We start from the raw sequence: 21477 nt of genomic DNA, 5'->3' as shown, positions 1-21477 counted from the left end.
ATTTACGCTGTGTTAAGTATTGTAAGTCGCGTAGACATTGAAGTGCATGGCAGGGTGTGTGCGTATGTCACACACTACATGATTTCATATAAGCCACTTGAGCATCTGAGGATTTTGGTATTTGTTGGTGGTCCTGGAACCAATTCCCTATGGATACCAAGGGACAGCTATATTTTATTATTAAAAATAGTCATGGAAAAAATGTAAGCATATTGTTATATAATTGCTCCCCAAGAATGGTTGGTTAATTCATTGTTGCTTAAATTCCTGAAGGACACTGCCACCTTCATTTTACAGTGATGTTCAGATGACTGGGTTGTCTGCGTTTTTATCACTGGTGTGATTCTCATTTGCAAACTGTACTGTGGTGGACAGTGAAATCCTGAGAGATGTTTGGAGACAATAATAGCTGTTTTCTTATGTGAAATCACAAATTTATTATTAAACGATACTAAGGAATTGTTAACTTTTGTTAGGATGGCAATGATACTATGGTTATGGTTTCATAGTTTTTATAGTTAACAATTGTTATATTCTAGGTAGTGGGTATGATAATCTAGTCACTACATCATTGTTTTTCTGTATGTTCTTGAAATTTTTCATTATAAAAAGCTAATAAAAAATTAGTGTTAGCACAGATTTTTCCCTCACTGCTCCTGAAATCATGTAGAGATGTTGACAGAGAAAGGAATGTTTTCATTTAATCTGTTCTACCATGAAAGAGGTTTTTTTTGAAGTGATCTTTTAAAGGTTTTTCTCTGAAAGATAAAATAACCACGTGTTGCATATCTATGTGCTTAAAACAAAATCTGTGAATAAAGTGATTTTTTTTTTTTTTTTTACTTTGCCTTTCAGTGGAATATTTCAGATTATTTTTTCCAAAGAGGGGACACTATTGAAAAAGAATTAAATAAGGAAGAGGCAGCACAGCGAAAGCAGGCGGAAGAGAAGGGCGTGGCTTTGGATCGGCCGTTCCATCCCGCACCCCCGTTTGACTGCTTGTGGCTCTGTCTTTATGCGAAACTGGGTGAACTGTGTGTGGACCCCCGCCCTGCTGTCAGGAAGAGTGCGGGACAGACTCTGTTCTCCACCATTGGAGCACACGGAACGCTGCTGCAGCACTCCACCTGGCACACTGTCATCTGGAAGGTACTGGGAAGCAGCTGAAGCAGTCAGCTGTTAACTGAGACGCACTTAGATTCTTTTCAGTTAAACTTGTTCCTATTGATTTTAAAGGAGAATTTTCATGCATTTGTGTTATTTGATAGAACAGAAAATATTAGCTTTGTCATGTCTTCAGTTGGACCTCACACAGAGTCAGATGTCAGACCCTTACCTCTCTGTTTCTGTCTCCATCTGTTGCCTCTGCCTCAGTTTCTGCCTTTGCCCTTCTCTCTCTCTCTCTCTCTTTGTTTTCCTGCTTTTATAAATGGTAAAACAAGTTGAACCATAGGGGATAATCAATCCCTTACAATAGAGGGGAAAGCTTTTTTTTTTTTTTTAAATTTTGAGGTCTACATGCAATTCAAATGCAATCAAAATAGTATTTTAGAAGTAAAAGAATATCAGCAATGAAATTTATTTACACTGTAGACAACAAACAAAAGTGACCTCCAAATGGTACATTATACATGTATAAACATATGTATTAAATACACATTTTCAACTTTTTTCTTTTTTCTCTTTTAAAAGTTTCCTATAGAATCCACACTTATTAGCTTTCTCTCTTTGTTAAAAGTCTTTTTTGTTGGGTGGCGCCTGTGGCTCAGTGAGTAGGGCGCCGGCCCCATATACCGAGGGTGGCGGGTTCAAACCCAGCCCCGGCTGAACTGCAACCAAAAGATAGCTCGGCGCCTGTGGCTCAAGGAGTAGGGCGCCGGTCCCATATGCCTGAGGTGGTGGGTTCAAACCCAGCCCTGGCCAAAAAAAAAAAACAAAAGATAGCTCAGCGTTGTGGCGGGCGCCTGTAATCCCAGCTGCTGGGGAGGCTGAGGCAGGAGAATCGCGGGTTGCTGTAAGTCCTGTGACATCATGGCACCCTACTGAGGGCGGTAAAGTGAGACTCTGTCTCTACAAAAAAAAAAAAAAGTCTTTTTTTGCTAACATCTCTTTCATTTTAATATTATATGTATAATTTTTTACTTTCATAAATTTTTCAATTTAACAGACCCAAAATGACTTCTTAAAAAATTAATATGTGTTCCCTACTAAAATAATTAAAAGCACTGTTTTCTTTTTTCATTCTTCTATTTTCTTGAGAAGTAAAAATTGTATGTATTTATAGTAAAAGCCTTGTGTTTTTCTGTGTTCTGTATCAGCATCGTCTCCTGGCTCTTCCTCAAATAGACTTGATTCTTATTTTTCTTTCAAGCGTCATTTTTAATCATTTTGCTGCCTAATTCTCAATGATTTTTTTTCCTCACCTCCCCTACATTCCCTTATCCCTTGTAATTTGATTTCCAGATTATTCTGCTTCTCCCAGAGTCTTTAAAACATTGGAGTGTAGAAGAATCACCCAGAAGACTTGTTACAGCACCCAGTTGTTATAGCACGCCCCGCCCCCAGTTTCTGGTTACTTTGGCCTGAGCGGGGCCTGAGCATTTGCCTTCTGTCAAGTTCCGTGGGGGTGCTTGATGCTGCTGGTTCAGAGACCTCACTGTAGAAACACAGGAATTGTTCTCATCCTGCAGGTGGCTCCTACTTGCCAAATTTTCTGGCCTCTGCTTAATCTCATCCTGTACATTTTGGTAGCATTCAGCATTGTTTATTTGTGCTGAATTTTTATTTTCTTTTCTTTGCTCTTATTTTTTCATTCCCCATCCCATTTACTTCTTGCTTGTTGGTTTTTTCCCACATACCCTCATTTAGCCCTAGGGCTTCAGTTATGGTGATAACACTTGTGATATTAATTATTTTTTTGCCCAGACCCCTTCTTAGCTTTTGTTCTTATTTTATACATTGCCCCACAGATGCTCCGTTGATACCTCGATTCAACAAGTCTTAGTTTATATTCTGTCCAATTTATTTTTATTTTTCACATTCCAGTGCCTTAAGGATAAACATAAGAATGTGTGGTTACTTCTTTGGTCAATTTCCTCTAATATGTGGGGATTAATAATATTGTAAAGTATATTTCTTATAATAATTTTTAGATTTTTGCACTGTTTCTTAAGCTTTATTATCAATACATTTTATGTGACATTTTTATAAATATTTAGGTGCTCTTTCATCTATTGGACCGTGTTCGAGAGTCCTCTACCACTGCGGACAAAGAAAAGATTGAGTCTGGAGGTGGCAATATTCTCATTCATCATTCAAGGGACACAGCAGAGAAGCAGTGGGCTGAGACGTGGGTGTTAACGTTGGCTGGAGTAGCAAGAATCTTCAACACTAGAAGATATTTACTTCAGCCTTTAGGTATATATACATTTTTCTTCTCATTATAGAAGTAATTCGTGTTAAAGGAAATTTGGAAAATATAGAAGATTTTTTTAAAATATATGTAATGCTTCTACCCAAGAATAATTCTTAACTTGCAGTTTGTGTGTTTATGTGTGCTGTGTGCATGAGTGTGTGTGTTTTCATTCATTTCTTGGAGAACGTTTCAGATAGAACAAGAGACAGAAGACTGAGGGGAGAGGGATGGTGAGGATGCAGCATGTTGAAGATCTGGGATGACAAGAGTAAGGAAAAGCCTGATCCCCAGTCAGGGCGCAAGGTCAGGAGATTCCAGACCGTGTAGAATGTGTTAGACAGCCAGGACTTTCTCCTAAGAGCGTTGAACGGAAACCATGAAAAGGTTTCAAGCTGTAATGTGACATCATTAGATAAAAATTTTAAAAATCACTCTGGTTGGTGCAAGTGGAATAGAGTAGCAGCAAGGAAGGGCAATAGGCTGCTGTCAGATTGCTCAGAGGCTGTTGGTGGCGTAGATCAGTGGTTCTCAAAAAGGGCCAATTTTATATCAGATAGGATAGTTAGCAATTCTGGAGGCATTTTTAATTGTCACAGATGGGGAGGGATGATGCTACACATCTCACAATACACAGCACAGCCCCCACAACAAAGATCGTCCAACTAGAAATGTCAGTAGTCCTGAGATTAAATACTAGTGTGCTGATCACTGTGCTTTAGATTGTGATGGCAGTAATGGGGGAAAGGTAGAGAAAGGTGAGCAGAGATGTTTTTGTTGTAGTTGTGAGTGTGCTGTGCATGTTTATTTGTTTCACTTGCTATTTTACGTTTGGCTTTTAGCCTCCTTAGTTAAAGCACGAGCACATTCACTCATCCCACAGCACTTCTTTCTGTATGCTGCTCTTCTCCTGTACTTTTCCCCAGAAACAAATACTTGATGGTATCTGGTCCATTTTGCACTTTAGGACTTGATGTATATTATTTTTTAATTTTAGTTTTTCTTTTTTTTTTTGTAAAATTTATATACAGTGAAATGCACAAATTTTCATTCTACATTTGCTGAGTTGTGACAAAATAAGCATCATTTTAATACTTCCGTGATACATTATCTTAAAAGGTAAGAACGTTTAGATACAGATTTAGTTTTTTAGAAATGGAGGCAAAGGACATTTTTTCTGCCTTTCTAATTTTTTAATAACTTAAAGACTAGAAAGTGGTAATATTTTAAAATAAAGTTTATTATTTTTAACATAATCATATAAATAATTATACCTGCTCTTTTAGAAAGAGGACGTATTTCTAGACATAAAATGTGTTAAATGTCACAAGATACTCTAAACCTGAGCTTACGTCACCACTCCAGTTGGCAAATGGAATGTTTTATCTGACTTTTTAACTGGGATGGCAACAGGCAGAAGTGTGTTAGCTGTTTGGTAGTTTTATTTATATATTTATTTTTTGTAGAGACAGAGTCTCACTGTACCGCCCTTGGGTAGAGTGCCGTGGCGTCACACGGCTCACAGCAACCTCTAACTCTTGGGCTTACGCGATTCTCATGCCTCAGCCTCCAGAGCAGCTGGGACTACAGGCGCCTGCCACAACACCCGGCTATTTTTTTTTGGTTGCAGTTCAGCCGGGGTTGGGTTTGAACCCGCCACCCTCGGCATAGGGGGCCGGCGCCCTACTCACTGAGCCACAGGCGCCGCCCTCTTTTTTGTTTTTGACACAGTGTCTCAGTATGTGGCCCTCCATGGAGTGCTTAAGCCATTCTTTTGCCTTAGTTTCCCAAGTAGCTGGAACAGGTGCCAGCCAGCCACAAGGCCTGGCTGTTTTTTGGTTGTAGTTGTCATTGTTTGGCTGGCCTGGGCTGGATTCGAACCCACCACCCTTGGGTGTATGTGACTTACGCCCTACCCACTGAACTATGGATGCCACCTGTTTGGTAGTTTTAAAATGTAACTTGTGACAACTGTTTGGACAGTTTACTTTAAAATCTGTGTTTTTATTGCATGTATATCCCCCTCAATTTTTTTTATGTATTTCCATTTATTTATGTCTTCTTTAACATCTTTCAACAATAGTTTATAGATTTCTCCTTAAGTATAATCCGGACTCCTCAATTTTTAATAAAGGAGCATGGAGGCCGGGCGTGGTGGCTCACGCCTGTAATCCCAGCGTTATGGGAGGCCAAGGGGGTAGATTGCGCCTGAGATGGAGTGAGCCAGAGTGAGACCCCGTCTCTACCAAAAAAAGCCGGGCATGGTGGCAGGTGTCTGTAGTCCCAGCTACTTGAGAGGCTAAGGGCAAGAGAATCGCTAAAGGAAGAAAAGAAAAAAAAAATTTTTTAAAAAACCTTCAGACTAAGATGAGTGAAAGCCAGTTGAAAGCAAAATTCAAAGAAAAAAATAATAAAGGCGTATGGAGGGGAAGATGCACGGCACTGGCTGTTGGTGCAGTTTGCTCAGAGCAGGCAGGTGGTACCTACTGTTTATAGCAGACCTGCTCCGTTTTCCTGTTAACTGAATGCTTCCTCAGGGATTTGGCTTTATCCCTTTTTTTTAAAATAACAAATCTAGTCATTTATAGCCTTAGCAAAATAAAAGTATTTAAACCCTCATTGTTTATATACTTCATAGCACACTTTTGTTATACTGCTTTGGGAAATATCAATTTCTCTGACTTGCATTATTTTAGTTGACGTGGATAATTATCCTTGTTATTAACAAAGCTATAGGTTTTGATTGTGCAAGGAAAAGGGTTTTTTTGTGTGTTTTTTTGTTTTTGACCCTCATGGAAACAAACAGGCCATGGAGAGCTTTGTCGTAAATGTATTTAGTCAGTCACAGGAGTGAATTTAGTCTTGTCAGTGGACACCAGCAGCTGTCATTCAGCTTATGCTCTGCTGATAGTGGGTCAGGAGACTCAGTTTCACATGAGAGGGACAAATTCATTTGTAAAAGGACAGTTTATTTATGGTGTGTTTTCTCCATAGAGGAAATGGTGTACTAGAAAATTGTATAAGCGTGTGCGTGCATATCTAGAATTTCGTTTATAAGACCTAAACTTTATTTAATATACCAATTATCCTCTTCCTGGTGCCCTTTGTTCCTACATCTGAAAACAAATTTTTTTTTGCAGTTTTTGGTTGGGGCTGCAAATTTTTTTTTGCAGTTTTTGAACCCACCACCTCTGGCATATGGGGCCAGTGCCCCACTCCTTTGAGCCACAGGCGCTGCCCCTACATCTGAAAATTTTTACTGGATTTTTGAGTTGTGATGATTTTAATTCATATTGTTAGTATTTTAGTACCTAATCATATTTTTTTCTAGTTCTGTGGGAATTGAAGCAGAAAAATAAAGCAAATATGCTTTCAGCCCTCTAATATTAAGAGAACATTTGATCACTTTGGTGATTTTTCCTTTTCTAAATAGGAGACTTTCCAAGAGCTTGGGACGTTCTTCTCGACCACATACAGTCAGCTGCACTCAGCAAGAACAACGAAGTGTCTCTGGCTGCTCTGAAAAGCTTCCAGGAAATTTTACAGATTGTGTCTCCTGTCCGAGACTCAGATAAGCCGGAGACACCACCTGTAGTTAATGTCCCTGTGCCTGTTCTCATCGGGTCCCTGTCAGGCACTGGCCTGAGCAGGCCTTTTATAAGAACAGACTCCATTGGAGAAAGACTTGGAAGATACAATTGCTCCGAGCCACCCATAGTTACTGATGAGCTTGAAGATTTGAATCTCTGGTGGGCTGCATGGAATACTTGGTATAGAATTGGATCTGAAAGCACGAAGCCTCCTATTACTTTTGATAAACTGACTTTCATTCCCAGCCAGCCTTTTCTTACAGCTTTAATTCAGATATTTCCAGCTCTCTACCAACACATAAAAACTGGTTTCAACATGGATGACTTGCAGAAGTTGGGCGTCATACTGCACAGTGCCATTTCAGTCCCCATAAGTTCAGACGCCTCCCCTTTTATCCTCCCGTCTTATACTGAAGCAGTTCTGACAAGTTTACAGGAAGCTGTCCTTACCGCGTTAGATGTTCTCCAGAAGGTAATGTGATTTCAGCGGCTGTCTAAGCAATGATACATATGGTTCTCTGGAATTTTTTTTTACTTTGCTATATTTTTGAGGATAAATTCTAGATCATCAGGATAGTCATTTGTGTATACTTTGGGATATATTCAGAATTGCCAAGATCTACTTGTTTAAAAAACTGGTTTTCTGATATATTTAAAAGGTGATTTCAGTCTGAGTCTTTAAGAAGCGGCCTGTGCGTCCTGCTTCACTCCACCCGCGTTTCTGGTCTGTCCATGTGTGTCTTCACATAAGGATGGACTGTTTGGAATAATAGTTTCAGTAAAGTATTTTTATGATTAGAAAATAACCAAGGGGATTATATTTTGTTATTTTTCTTTTTTTGTTTTAACTAATTAATTTTTATTGTTAAATCATAGCTGCAATCAAGGGGTACAATGTGCTGGTTTCATATACAATCTGAAATATTCTCATCAAACTGTTCAACGTAGCCTTCATGGCATTTTCTTAGTCACTGTATGTAGGCATTTGTGTTCTGCATTTAGTAAGTTTCGCCTGTACCCATTCTAAGATGCACTGTAGATGTGGCCCCACCTATTACCCTCCCTCCACCACAACCTCCCCCCTCCCTTCCCCTTCCTTGGCCCTTTCCCCATAGTCTTGTGCTATAGTTGGGTTATAGCCTTCATGCGAAAGCTATAATTTAGCTTCATAGTAGGGCTGAGTACACTGGATACTTTTTCTTCCATTCCTGAGATACTTTGCTAAGAAGACTATGTTCCAGTTCCATCCATGTAAACATGAAAGAGGTAAAGTCTCCATCTTTCTTTAAGGCTGCATAGTATTCCATGGTATACATGTACGACAATTTGCTAGTCCATTCGTGGGTCGATGGGCACTTGGGCTTCTTCCATGACTTAGCAATTATGAATTGGGCTGCAATAAACATTCTGGTACAGATGTCTTTGTTATATTGTGATTTTTGGTCTTCTGGGTATAAACGTAGTAAAGGAATTATAGGATCGAATGGCAGGTTTATTTTTAGGTCTCTAAGTATTCTCCAAACATCCTTCCAGAAGGAACGTATTGGTGTGCAATCCCACCAGCAGTGTAGAAGTGTGCCCTTTTCTCCACATCCGCGCCAACATCTCTGGTTTTGGAATTTTGTTATGTGGGCTACTCTTACTGGGGTTAGGTGATATCTCAAAGTAGTTTTGATTTGCATTTCTCTGATGATTAAGGATGATGAGATTTTTTTCATGTGTTTGTAGATTGTGCTTCTGTCTTCTTTAGAGAAGTTTCTCTTCAAGTCCCTTGCCCACCCTGAGATGGGGTCACGTGTTCTTTTTTTGCTAATACATTTGAGTTCTCTGTGGATTCTGGTTATTAGACCTTTATCGGAGGTATAACCTGCAAATATTTTCTCCCATTCTGAGGGCTGTCTGCTTGCTTTACTCACTATGTTCTTGGCTGTGCAGAAGCTTTTTAGTTTGATCAGGTCCCAGTAGTGTATTTTTGATACTGCTTCAATTGCCTGGGGGGGAGTCCTCGTAAAATATTCACCCAGGCCGATTCCTTCCAGAGTTTTCCCTGCACTTTCTTCAAGTATTTTTATAGTTTCATGTCATAAGTTTAAATCTTTTATCCAGTGAGAGTCTATCTTAGTTAATGGTGAAAGGTGTGGGTCCAGTTTCAATCTTCTACAGGTTGCCAGCCGGTTCACCCAGCACCATTTGTTAAATAGGGAATCTTTTTCCCACTGAATGTTTTTAATTGGCTTGTCAAAGATCAAATAACAGTAAGTAGCTGGATTCATCTCTTGGTTCTCTATTCTGTTCCAGACATCTACTTCTCTGTTTTTGTGCCAGTACCATGCTGTTTTGATCACTGTGGATTTATAGTACAGTCTCAGATCTGGTAGCGTGATTCCTCCTGCTTTGTTTTTATTGCTGAGTAATGTTTTGGCTATTCGAGGTTTTTTCTGATTCCATATAAAACGAAGTATTATTTTTTCAAGATCTTTAAAATATGACAGTGGAGCTCTAATAGGAATTGCGTTAAAATTATATATTGCTTTGGGTAGTATAGACATTTTAACAATGTTGATTCTTCCCAGCCATGAGCATGGTATGTTTTTCCATTTGTTAACATCTTCAGCTATTTCTTTTCTTAAAGTTTCATAGTTCTCTTTGTAGAGATCTTTCACGTCCTTTGTTTAGGTATACTCCCAAATATTTCATCTTCTTTGGCACTACTGTGAAAGGAATAGAGTCCTTGACTGTTTTTTCAGCTTGGTTATTGTTGGTATATATAAAGGCTACAGATTTATGGGTGTTGATTTTGTAGCCTGAGACATTGCTGTATTCCTTGATCACTTCTAAAAGTTTTGTAGTAGAATCCCTCGTGTTTTCCAGATATACGATCATATCATCTGCGAAGAGTGAAAGTTTGATCTCTTCTGACCCTGTGTGAATACCCTTGATCACCTTTTCTTCCCTAATTGCAATGGCTAAAACTTCCATTACAATGTTAAAGAGCAATGGAGACAATGGGCAAGCCTTGCCTGGTTCCTGATCTGAGTGGAAATGATTTCAATTTAACTCCATTCATACGATATTGGCGTGGGTTTGCTGTAGATGGCCTCAATCAGTTTAAGAATGTCCCTTCTATACCAGTTTTCTTAAGTGTTCTGATCATGAAGGGATGCTGGATATTATCAAAATTTTGCTTTTTCTGCATCAATTGAAAGAATCATACGGTCCTTATTTTTTAGTTTGCTTATGTGCTGAATTACATTTATAGATTCACGTATATTGAACCAGCCTTGAGACCCTGGGATAAATCCAACTTGGTCATGGTGTATAATTTTTTTTTGATGTGCTGTTGGATTCTGTTTGTTAGGATCTTATTAAGTATTTTAGCATCAATATTCATTAGTGATATTGGTCTATAATTTTCTTTTCTTGTTGGGTCTTTCCCTGGTTTGGGGATCAAGGTGATGTTTGCTTTGTAGAATGTGCTGGGTAATATTCCTTCTTTTTCTATGTTTTGGAAGAGGTTTAGTAGTATAGGTACTTGTTCTTCTTTAAAGGTTTGGTAGGATTCTGACGTAAAGCCATCTGGTCCTGGGCTTTTCTTTTTGGGGAGATTTTTTATAGTTGATGCTATTTGATATAGGCCTGTTCAACATTTCCACTTCATTCTGGCTAAGTCTTGGTAGGTGGCATACTTCCAGGTATTGGTCGATTTCTTTCAAATTTTCATATTTCTGAGAGTAGAGTTTCTTGTATTCGTTAAGGATTTTTTGAATTTCTGAGGGGTCTGTTGTTATTTCATATTTACCAGTTCTGAAACTATCTGCTATTTGAATTTCAGAATCTCTTGGCATTTCTGGAACGTTCTCCTTCATAATCTTATGGAGAAGAGACTCTGTGCCCTGTGAAGCCACTTTGTCGCTTTCGGGGATCCCTATAAGACTAATATTGGTTTTCTTAGAATTATCCAAGAGCTCTCTGAGAGAGTGATCTGTTTTTGCCCTCCATTTCTCTTCCTCTTTGAGAGTTTGGGAGCATTCGAAAGCTTTGTCTTTAATGTCAGAAATCCTTTCTTCTGCTTGCTCCATTCTGTTACTGAGGGATTCAACTGTGTTTCTCAGATCTTTGAGGGCTGCAACTTCTTGTCTCAATGTGCCAAAATCTTTGGTCCTGTGGCTCAGTCGGTAGGGCGCCAGCCCCATATCCCGAGGGTGGCGGGTTCAAACCCGGCCCCGGCCAAACTGCAACCAAAAAATAGCTGGGCGTTGTGGCAGGTGCCTGCAGTCCCAGGTACTCAGGAGGCTGAGGCAAGAGAATCGCTTAAGCCCAGGAGTTGGAGGTTGCTGTGAGCTGGGTGAGGCCATGGCACTCTACCGAGGGCCATAAAGTGAGACTCTGTCTCTACAAAAAAAAAAAAATCTATGGTCATTCGGTCTTTGAATTCGTTGAATTCTTGAGATATCTTTTGGGTTACTGCTTGGAATTCTAATTCGATCTTATTTGCTATCCAGATTCTGAATTGGATTTCTGACATCTCAGCTATTTGTTTGTGCATGGGATCTTGTGCTGTGTCTGCCCCATTGATCCTTGGGGGAGTAGTTGATCTATTCTGATTATTCACATTGCCAGAGTTTTTCTGTTGATTTCACCTCCTGATTGTTTTTCACCGTTGCCTCTGGCCATCTTCAGAGTTGGGGAGGTGTCTCTCCAAGATTAGACCCCAGCGGGATCACTCTGTTGTTGCTGGATCTTTGTAGGGCGTGACCCTGTGTAGTTCCTCTGGGGCTGTCCCAGCTAGGGAGTTCTGGTTGTGGAAGCAGCTCCGGCGTGTGACATACCTGGATCCAGCAACAGGGCGGGAGGTGGTGCACCCAGTTCTGGGAGTGCCTGGCACCCAGTGACTTTGGCACAGAGAGCCCAAGGCTCCTGCAGTCTCTGGCCAGGAGCAGGGCTCTGCGCAGAGGGAAGGAGGCCTCCAGAGGGCACGCAGCTACCAGTATCCCTGGCCAGACGAGCAGTCAGCACGGGTCACTGATCGGGGGTTGCGGTGCAGCTCTTATGGAGGTCCTGGTGGCGCCAAGCCCAGGAGTTTGAGGTTGCTATGAGCTGTGACGTCATGGCACTTTACCCAGGGCAACAGCTCGAGTCTCCAGTATGCTAAAACTGGTCTCACTCTGCCCCTAAGGGTTAAGGCTGTAAGGCAGCTCAGTCCCCGCCCTTAGGCTGCTCAGTCACTAGGTTACTAGCTCCCGCCCGATCTTGCTCTGGGACCCTGAGGGTGGAGCTTGCCTGGGCAGTTCTCTCACAATGGCTCCCTGCGGCCCACAGCCGAATACTATTAGCTCCGTCTGGTTCAGGGGCTCAGTCTGGGGCCCTAAATAATGCCCAAAGTTCTCTGCACTCCTGCTCAAGCTCTCCCCGAGGCAGTTCAACTGAGTGCCAAGCCAAAAACACCGAAACAGTTCACAAGTAAGGCCTTTCCGGTTTGCAGTCTTACTGCTGCTTGTACTTACTGTTGCCGGCGGGATTAGGTTGCTCGAACACATGCAACCACTTGCCAGTTTTCCACTGTTTTTGTCCTCCTCTTGGGGTCCAGAAGTCCCTCGCTGTCTCCCTGTATCCTCAAAGGGATGATTATAGGCAGATCCCACCAGCCAGAGATGCCTGGAGTCCTATCTCCCCAGACTCACTGTGTCCAGTTGCAGGGAATTTGTTACTCGGCCGCCATCTTGCTCCACCCCCCTTTGTTATTTTTTATCTGTATTTGAATTTTGCTCAAAGTTGTTATAAGCCTATGTTAAAAAAGAATAAAATAATAAAAGTATTTTTCTCACAGAAATTTTAAAAAGAGATATATTTTTAGTTGTATTTTGGAATTACATAAAAAAAAAACTGTTAAAAACAATTATCCCAAAATCATTGAACATGTTCCAATTAACAAGCAGGACCAGGCTGGGTGTGGTGGCGCATGCCTGTAATCCCAGCACTTGGGGGGCAAAGGTGGGTACATTGCTTGAGCTCATAGGTTCAAGAGCACCCTGAGCCAGAGTGAGATCTCATCTCTAAAAATAGCCAAGTGTTGTGGTGGGCACCTATAGTCCCAGCTACTTGGGAGGCTGAGGCAAGAGAATCACTTGAGCCCAAGAGTAAGAGGTTGCTGCAAGCTGTGACGCCGTGGCACTCTACTGAGGGCGACAAAGTGAGACTCTGTCTCAAAAAAAAAAAAAAAACCCACAAGCAAGACCAGGTCAAACCCAGTATTTTTTAGACTGTCAAGAAAAATAATAGCATAATTTGTAACAGTCAAAATGCTAAGCAAAAACATGCCAACTGAATAGCCAGGAACTAACAAAATTAGAGTGGAACTAGGTTCTGAGCATGCATGTTATCAGTAGCTATTTGTGTAATGCAAATCATGTTTTTCAATTAACTGATCCATTCTGCCCAACTAGAATAATGAAAACTTTCGTTAAGTTTCTTACTGAATTCTAATATACCATGATACCTCTTAATTAGCTTGGGAGGAAGTCTAGCTGAGCAGTAAGTTTTCATCTTTTCAACTCTTAAGTGCATTATGCAGGGAAACAAATTGTGGAAAAACAATAATAGATAAAAATAAAAGAATCTGGCATTTAAACAAATCTAGTGTACGGATATCAGTTATCCGTCACTGAAATCAAAATACCTGTTTTTATTTTCAGTGGGGAAAAAGGTAGCCTGTTAATAATTACTTTTTCCCCAAGATTGGGCATGCAAATAAGATGCTTATAGACTGCCCTAGAGAGAATGGAGGTTAGATCAGAAAAGAAAATTACAAGCCTTTGGGATGCCCATTACCTAGTATCCTCATCCAGGTCTTTCACATAGGTGTAGAATAAATTTTATTCTTTAAAAACTCTGCTTTTGGCTGGGTACAGTTCCTTGCCCCTATAATGCTAGCACTCTGGGAGGCTGAGGCAGGAGAAGATTCCTTGAGTTCTGGAGTTGGAGACCAGTCTGAGCAAGAGTGAGACCCCATCTGTACTAAAAAAAGAAAAAATCAGCCAGGTGTGGTGATGCACCTATAGTCCCAGCTATTCACCTGGCTGAGGCAATAGGATCACTTGAGCCCAGAAGTTTGAGGTTGCAGGGAGCTGTGGTGATACCACTGCACTCTAGTGAAGGCAACAGAATGAGACTCTGTCTCAAAATAAAATAATAAAATAAACTCTGCTTTAGCAATGAGAAACAAACAGGATCATTTATCCCAACTATTAGGAATTTGTTCTGAGCTTTTAATAGCTTTTAAAACAAAATACACCTTCAGTCTGAAACTTAGGAAACTTTGTTATTGTTCTTTTACATTAATTAGTAACATTTTTGCTTTATTTTCTCACTAGCCATTGTTTTATTACTTGTGTGACTATCTGTGATTTTTCATAAACCTTGAATGTGAGATCTTTAATGGTTCACTAATATTTCCTAACAGAAAAATTAGCATTTTATCAGTTGGAGTACTTTTATATTTTCTTCCATAGGTGTCAGCAAATTTTGCACCAGTAAAATTTACTTGCTTTGAGACTTTGTCCTTAAACTATTAGCTATCCCGCAAAACGTTTTACTGATGAAAAGCTATTTTCCTTCCTGAAGGAAGAGCACATTTCTGATCTCACATTCCCTTTCTAAGGAGGAGTGTCTGTGCTGTTCCTCCTCGGTGCTCTGATGCTGTTCAGGGCTTCCGGCTGACCATCTCCTCTTGGTTCTCGAACCACTGCCTTCCAGCCAGCCTGACTTAGTTATTGTATGTGCTAATTGATTTTTTTTTTTTTTGCCCAGTTATTTTAGCATACATAAAGCAATTGGGAAATTTTTTAATTTCAAAATATTAGGGGAGTACAAGTGTTTTGTTATACGGATGAGTTGACTAGTGCTGACATCAGGGCTTTCAGTGTGCCGTCACTAGAGAGGTGCACATCTGGCCCGAGAGGTATGCCTTTATACCTCAGAACTGGGGGTTTGATCATCTGCTTTCTCTGTGTGTTGTGCTATTAAGTTCTGAAGTCAAGAGACTACATCTGTCTTATTTATTGCCAAATTTCCTGACGTCAGGCGGCTAGATACCCCATCTGCCTCACCCACCCACCCCCCCACACACCCCGGGCTAGCTGGTCTGGCTGCATGGGACGTCCTCACAATGTGTACGAGTGGCGCCTTGGAGTGGTGCAGTGAGCGCTATTCTGTGCACAAGTATGAGAGTGAGTTTCTTAGTCTCTCTGTAGTTCAGCTTCCTTATCTATAAAAGAAAATTAATAAATCTATAACTTTCGACTATTGAATGAGATCATTTGTCAGGCACTCAGTAAGTGTTAGCTGGGGTGGCTGCATCACCTTCTCTAGCAAAGACCTTGGTACGTGGCAGGCACCGAACGATCATTGTTAAATGAGTTAACAAGTAAAACCTTGAACCAGGTCAGAAGTCACATGTCCAGTTCCTTGTTTTCACACACATAGTTTCAAGGACAGATCCTCCAATTTCTTATCAGGTTCATTCTATGGATTTTCTAATGTACAAATTTCAGAATACTGAAGAAAAGCCAGCAAATTTTTTTTCTTCTGTGGAGTTTGTTGTAAAAAAGAAAATGTAGGTTCCATATTTTGCTTTTAAGATCTCAGAATTGCTCTGTAAATCGGTTATAATACTATTCATATGTTTTCTTTTTATAAAGAACCATTGAAAATCAAAACGCATAGGGATTTCTTGGTGCTCAGATACTTAGAAATTGTGATACTTAGTTTTTTCAGGTATTCACTCAAGCTTTTTCTTAGTCATTGAAAATAAAAGAATTCACTTAGAGTAATTCAGTCTCTTTTCCACAGTCATTACTGTGTAGTTTTTTATACTCAATAAAGAGAATTCTTTTAGGCTGTAAATTTTACCATTCAGGCTCCATAGTTTCTGACACAGATAACCACGTTTGGGAGACTCTGTGAGGTGTCCACTCTACCCGTTCACATGGTGGTTGGGAGACGCTCTGACGCAGGTGTGGGCCGCCTGCTTGTCCACTCACGTCCTGGGGTGATTTCTTCTACAGCTCCAGGTACAGCCAAATGGCTGCATCTCAGCGGGAAAAGAAAACTAACCTGTTATCTGATAAGTTAAGAAAAAGCCATGGTTCCATAAAAATAAATTTTGTACATATGTTTTTAAAGAAATTCCTTAAAGATTTTAAATGCTTTGAATTTTGGCTTAGTGTTTTGAGGATATATTATACTCTCCAGCATAAAGTGATCATACTTTTTGTTTTGTAAAGCACAAATGTATTTTAGACACCCTATAAATAATATCATAAATATTTTTATGACAGAGAAATGGACACTAAAACAAGCAAATATGGAAGGGTAAGATGAGAAAATACACTTGTAACTAGAAAAAAGAAATAAGATTTATTTTAACTACTTTCAACACATCTGAAATAATTAAAATATGCAATATCAAGTTAATTGGAGTAATCTAGAAAAACTAGTTACTATTCATTAAAATCTTATTATATTAAAATATTTTAAAATCAATATATTCAGATACATTAGACATTATGTATACCCAGCCCTATTAAAATTTAATATATGCTTTTCTTTTAGAAACCAATTTTATAGATGATTTATTTTCCCAACTGCAGTGCTCATGATTGTTAAAGTCAGTGGACCAGGGCTGGTATAGAAATCAGCTGTTATTTCAACCAACTGATAACCAGTTAGATAGAGGCCAATGTGGTCTTGGTCAGTGAAGCCTTCTCCATGGCTGATGGTCATATTGCTGAACAAATTCTTAGGTTGTAGAACCAGAGGATGGCCTGGGACATTAAGTGCTCTTTCCCACTCTGTTAAGGAATAAGTAATACCTTTTATCAAAAAAAAATTTTTTTAGCTGAATAATGCCTTTAGCCTACACTTAATTTCTTAATAGTTTAAAATAGGAGTCCTTCAGGGCTTATAAAAGATGGTATAATATATGTGATGTGACAGTCTTTAAGATTGTTTGGTTAAGGGCCTGTGGCTCAGTGGGTAGGGCACCGGCCCCATATACTGAGAGTGGTGGGTTCAAACTCGGCCCTGGCCAAACTGCAACAAAAATACCTGGGCATTGTGGCAGGCGCCTGTAGTCCCAGCTACTCAGGAGGCTGAGGCAAGAGAATTGCCTAAGCTCAGGAGTTGGAGGTTGCTGTGATGCCATGGCACTCTACCGAGGGCAATAAAGTGAGACTTTGTCTCTAAAAAAAAAAAAAGATTCTTTGGTTAAGGTCCGGTGCCCATAGTGGTTATGGCGCTGGCCACATACATCGAGGCTGGCAGGTTCGAACCCGGCCCAGGCCAGCTAAACAACAGTGACAATTGCAACAAAAAATAGCCAGGCATTGTGGCAGGCGCCTGTAGTCCCAGCTACTTGGGAGGCTGAGGCAAGAGAATCACTTAAGCCCAAGAGTTTGAGGTTGCTGTGCGCTGTGACACTAAGGCACTCTACCAAGGGCGACATAGTGAGACTGTCTCAAAAAGAAAAAAAAAAAAAAAGATCCTTTGGTTAAGCAAGTGCACATACAGTACATGGTGGAGTCCAGATTATCTGTCCTAATGTTAATATTCTGCTTTTACAGGCCATCTGTGTAGGGCCAGAAAACATGCAGATAATGTATCCAGCCATATTTGACCAGTTGCTGGCATTTGTAGAATTCTCCTGTAAACCTCCACAGTACGGACAGCTGGAAACGAAGCACATAGCAAATGCAAAATATAATCAGGTAATTTATTAAAATTTTTTTTACTCTGTCAGTTCCACTTAAGGTGGACTTTGATAACCTCAGAAAAAGAAATTTTTTCATTCCCAGTCTTACATATGTCTCTCAACAGTTTAAGCTGAACAGAAACATTATTTGGGAAACCATTTCTCTGTTCCTTTTCTCTTGTTTATGACTTTTCCTCTTCCAGCTGGTTCTTTGGGGAGTTTGGCCTTTCCTGTTACTCTACAATGTGTCTTTTCTTGAGAAGTGTCAGTCCTTTGCACTTCTTTCTTGGGTCCCCTGTCCCCATATAAAATGGCTTTTAAATCCCCAGGTCTAATCTTATTTAACCTGTAATGGAAGATGAAGAAATCTGTGTGTGCTAAATTAGAAGGTGTCCACTACTGGTGTGAAATTTAGTTGGATTTTACTTAGAAGACTTTTACATTCATAGTTGGCAAATTTAACTTTGTTTTGGCTTAGGGGAAAAGTAAATTTCTGAATGCATGCACATGCTGATTTTGTTAACTCAACATAAAAATTACAATTTATATCGACCAAAAAGTAGTTTTAATATGTATTAACTTTTCTCATTCTATTTGTCTTCCAACACAATGGAATCACAATAGATCCAACTATTTGCACCGGTGAGTTAAATTTCCTCAAATTGTCCTTACCTATTGGCAACAAATAAAGTACGTCTTTCTCAGTATTTGATAAAATGCTTTATGTGTTTTTTCAATAGTTTTAATTTTTGCTTGGTTGAAAATTACTTTTTCATGAAGTACATACTCTGAAAACTTTGCATGTGATGTACTTTGACCTAAAGTGGAGGCCTAAACTTTGACAGAGATGCTTTCTTTTTGAAAACAATATGGTTTTATTTATTCCCATTTATTTTTAACTTCATGTGAAAATATTACTTTCTAGGCAGAGTGGGTAGCCTTGAATTATGTGCCGTTTGCTGAAAGGTCTTTAGAAGTAGTTGTGGATTTGTACCAAAAAACAGCCTGTCACAAAGCAGTGGTGGCCGAGAAAGTGCTCCAGAACATTATCAAGGTACTTTTTTGCCATTTGTACACTTTCATGAGATGATGACGATATTATTGAAATTATTCTAAGTAACTATTCATGTTATCATTATATTGGGATAGAGAGGAAATACAACCTGTGTTATTTGTAGTGACTTTCCCCTGACAAGCGTGTGAGGAGAATACACCATGCGGTCCATCCTTTCCACTAACTGATCACACATGTTGTCTTTTTGAGCCAATTCCTTAGTGCATGGGAAACGAGCTTTAAGTTTATTTCTTGTTGACTGTGTCCCATTCCTCTTGGCTTATTTCTCGTTTTCTCCTTTATTTTGAAGGACAAACGAGCGTATGGATGTACCTTCTATTTCTTGAGTAAACAGACTACTCTGAACTGTCTCCCCATGGGAGAAGGCCTTTCTGTGTTCCGGGACTCATCCTTGTCTTTGTGTAAATCCTTCTCTCTCCCTGCCTGTCTTTATTGGTGACCCTTTCATTTTCCTTTCAGCATCTTTAGCCTTTTATACTGTAAGAACTTTCTCCTCACTGGACTGCCTATTCAAATTGTAATCCTCTTCTGGGTTTTCTTTACTCCAGACTCTTTTAAGCAGCTTGTGGCCCTTACCTGGCCACCTCTCACTCTTACCTGCTGAGTATTACCCTTTTGCTCTGTATTGCTCTGCAGAAACTGGTTTCCCCAAGTTACAGAAAACCAAACCTTCAAATCCTAAATCCTTTTTAAATTGTCTGCCCTTTAGCATGGTACTGCCCTTTTCTTCTTAAAGATCTTTCTTCCTTAACGTTTGTAACTCTGCTTTCTACCCCTCATTGCTTACCTCACCAGAACTATACCTTTTCTCCTCAGTTATTGAGTGATTTTTTAAGCTTCTCTATTCCCAGGTACTAAATGCTAAGATTTTAAAATGAACAAGACAGAGTCTTACATCTAATAACTCAATATAGGAATAGAAAAAGGCAAAGTACTAATAAAATCATCCGGCAGGTGATGTGCTCGGGGCATTGCAGAGTGGGGAGGCTTTGCATCCTCCTTGACCTGACTCAGAATAGGCCATTGCTGCTCACTCACTACTCTATGATTTTGGACAAATGGACTTGTCTGAGAGTGTTTGTCATGTGTAAAAAACGGGTAATACCAGTGCTACTTATGTCTTAACAATAATAAAGAGAATCCATTGAGATGTGCATGTAACGATGCCAGGTAGTGAATGCTGAACCAAAGTTCTTCCCATAGACAAAAACTGTCTAGGGCTGTGGTTCCTAGGCCCTAGTCCAGGGACCAGCCAGTCCGTGGCCTGCTGGGACCCGAGCTACACAGCAGGAGGTGAGCAGAAGCTTTGTCTGGATTCATAGCTGCCCCATCACCTGCGTCACTGCCTGAGCCCCACCTCCCATCAGATCAGCAGCACGAGATCGTCACAGGGGCAGGACGACCCTGCTGCAGCTACTCATGTGAGGGTCTGGGCTGCACACTCCTCCTGAGAAAATGAGGCCTGGTGATTTGAGGGTGAGAGTAGTGTGCTTGAATCCTCCCCAAACCATCTTCCCCACCCCTCAGCCTTGCTCTGTGGAAGAATTGTCTTCCATGAAAGCATTCCCTGGCACCAAAAGGGTGAGACTGCTGGTGTAGGGGATTTTGGCAAGAATTTATAGAAGTGACACTCGAAGGAGTAAGAAGAGTTTGATAGGTAAAGGGAGAGGGAAGCAGCCGGGCATGGCCCAGCACTCTGGGAGGCCAAGGCGAGTGGAATGCCTGCGCTCACAGATTTGAGACCAGCTTGAGACAGCACAAGACCTTGTCTCAAAAAAATAGCCAGGTGTTCCCAGCTACTCGGGAGGCTGAGGCAAGGGAATCGCTTAAGCCCAGGAGTTGGAGGTTGCTGTGCGCTGTGTGAGGCCACGGCACTCTACCGAGGGCCATAAAGTGAAACTCTGTCTCTACAAAAAAAAAAAAAAAAAATAGCCAGGTGTTATGGTGGGCACCTCCAGTCCCAGCTACTCGGGAGGCTGAGGCAAGAGAATCATTTGAGCCCAACAGTTTGAAGTTGCTATGAGTTATGATGCCATGGCACTTTACCAAGGGTGATCAAGTGAGACTCTGTCTCAATTAAAAAAAAAAAAAAGGGAGAGGGAAGCACTGTAAGTAAACAAAGCACCATAAAAGATCATGGTGTATTTTTAAGAAATGTTGAGAAATTCCATTTAAGGAGATCCAGGACCTGGAATAAGTCTGAGAAGACAGCTGTCAGCCTCAGAAATCTCCACAAGGTCAGACTTCATTTTTTAACCCTGAAGGATTGAACACTAAGAGTGACATGAATCAGTTTGTGTTTTTAAAGGAATTAACGATCCCTTTTGTGTATTCCCACTTGGTGATGCCACTTATGACATCATATTGTGGTTATTTGGACAGGCTCTTCTTTCCATGAGCCTTGTGACTAGGAACTGAGATTCCAAGCTCAGCACACATTTACTGAGCCTGTGCTGGGCCCATCCCTGCATTAGTTGCTTAAATGTTTTAAAAATGCGTAAATTGAATAGATCACCTATGCTTAATATTAAACTTCTTTAATTTCAGTAAACTATTAAAGCTAGTAGTAAATTATATTTTTATTTTAACTTGATTTAGAAAATGTAAATTCAAAATGGCTCATGCCTTATTTAATATTCTTCTGTTGCAAATG

The 21477-nt window shown here is 40.2% G+C and overlaps 1 protein-coding gene across 5 annotated transcripts in view; it reads left to right on the top strand.

Annotated features, from left to right (window-relative positions):
• The window catches only part of MON2 (MON2 homolog, regulator of endosome-to-Golgi trafficking), a 111258-nt gene that overhangs the window by 66464 nt on the left and 23317 nt on the right, over positions 1-21477 (top strand). For 4 of the 5 annotated variants that reach the window (XM_053555230.1, XM_053555233.1, XM_053555232.1 and 1 more), the window contains 6 exons: positions 856-1149; positions 3219-3417; positions 6846-7474; positions 17622-17765; positions 18374-18391; positions 18675-18803. In XM_053555230.1, coding sequence (XP_053411205.1) covers positions 856-1149; positions 3219-3417; positions 6846-7474; positions 17622-17765; positions 18374-18391; positions 18675-18803 — 1413 coding nt within the window. The remainder of the gene's footprint in view (positions 1-855; positions 1150-3218; positions 3418-6845; positions 7475-17621; positions 17766-18373; positions 18392-18674; positions 18804-21477) is intronic. The other variant, XM_053555231.1, reaches the window with a different exon arrangement.

The sequence above is a fragment of the Nycticebus coucang genome, chromosome 12 (genome assembly GCF_027406575.1).
Source record: "Nycticebus coucang isolate mNycCou1 chromosome 12, mNycCou1.pri, whole genome shotgun sequence".
Taxonomy (NCBI): Eukaryota; Metazoa; Chordata; class Mammalia; order Primates; family Lorisidae; genus Nycticebus; species Nycticebus coucang.
Note: the sequence above shows the minus strand (reverse complement) of the source record. Positions and strands in the feature narration are given on the sequence as shown.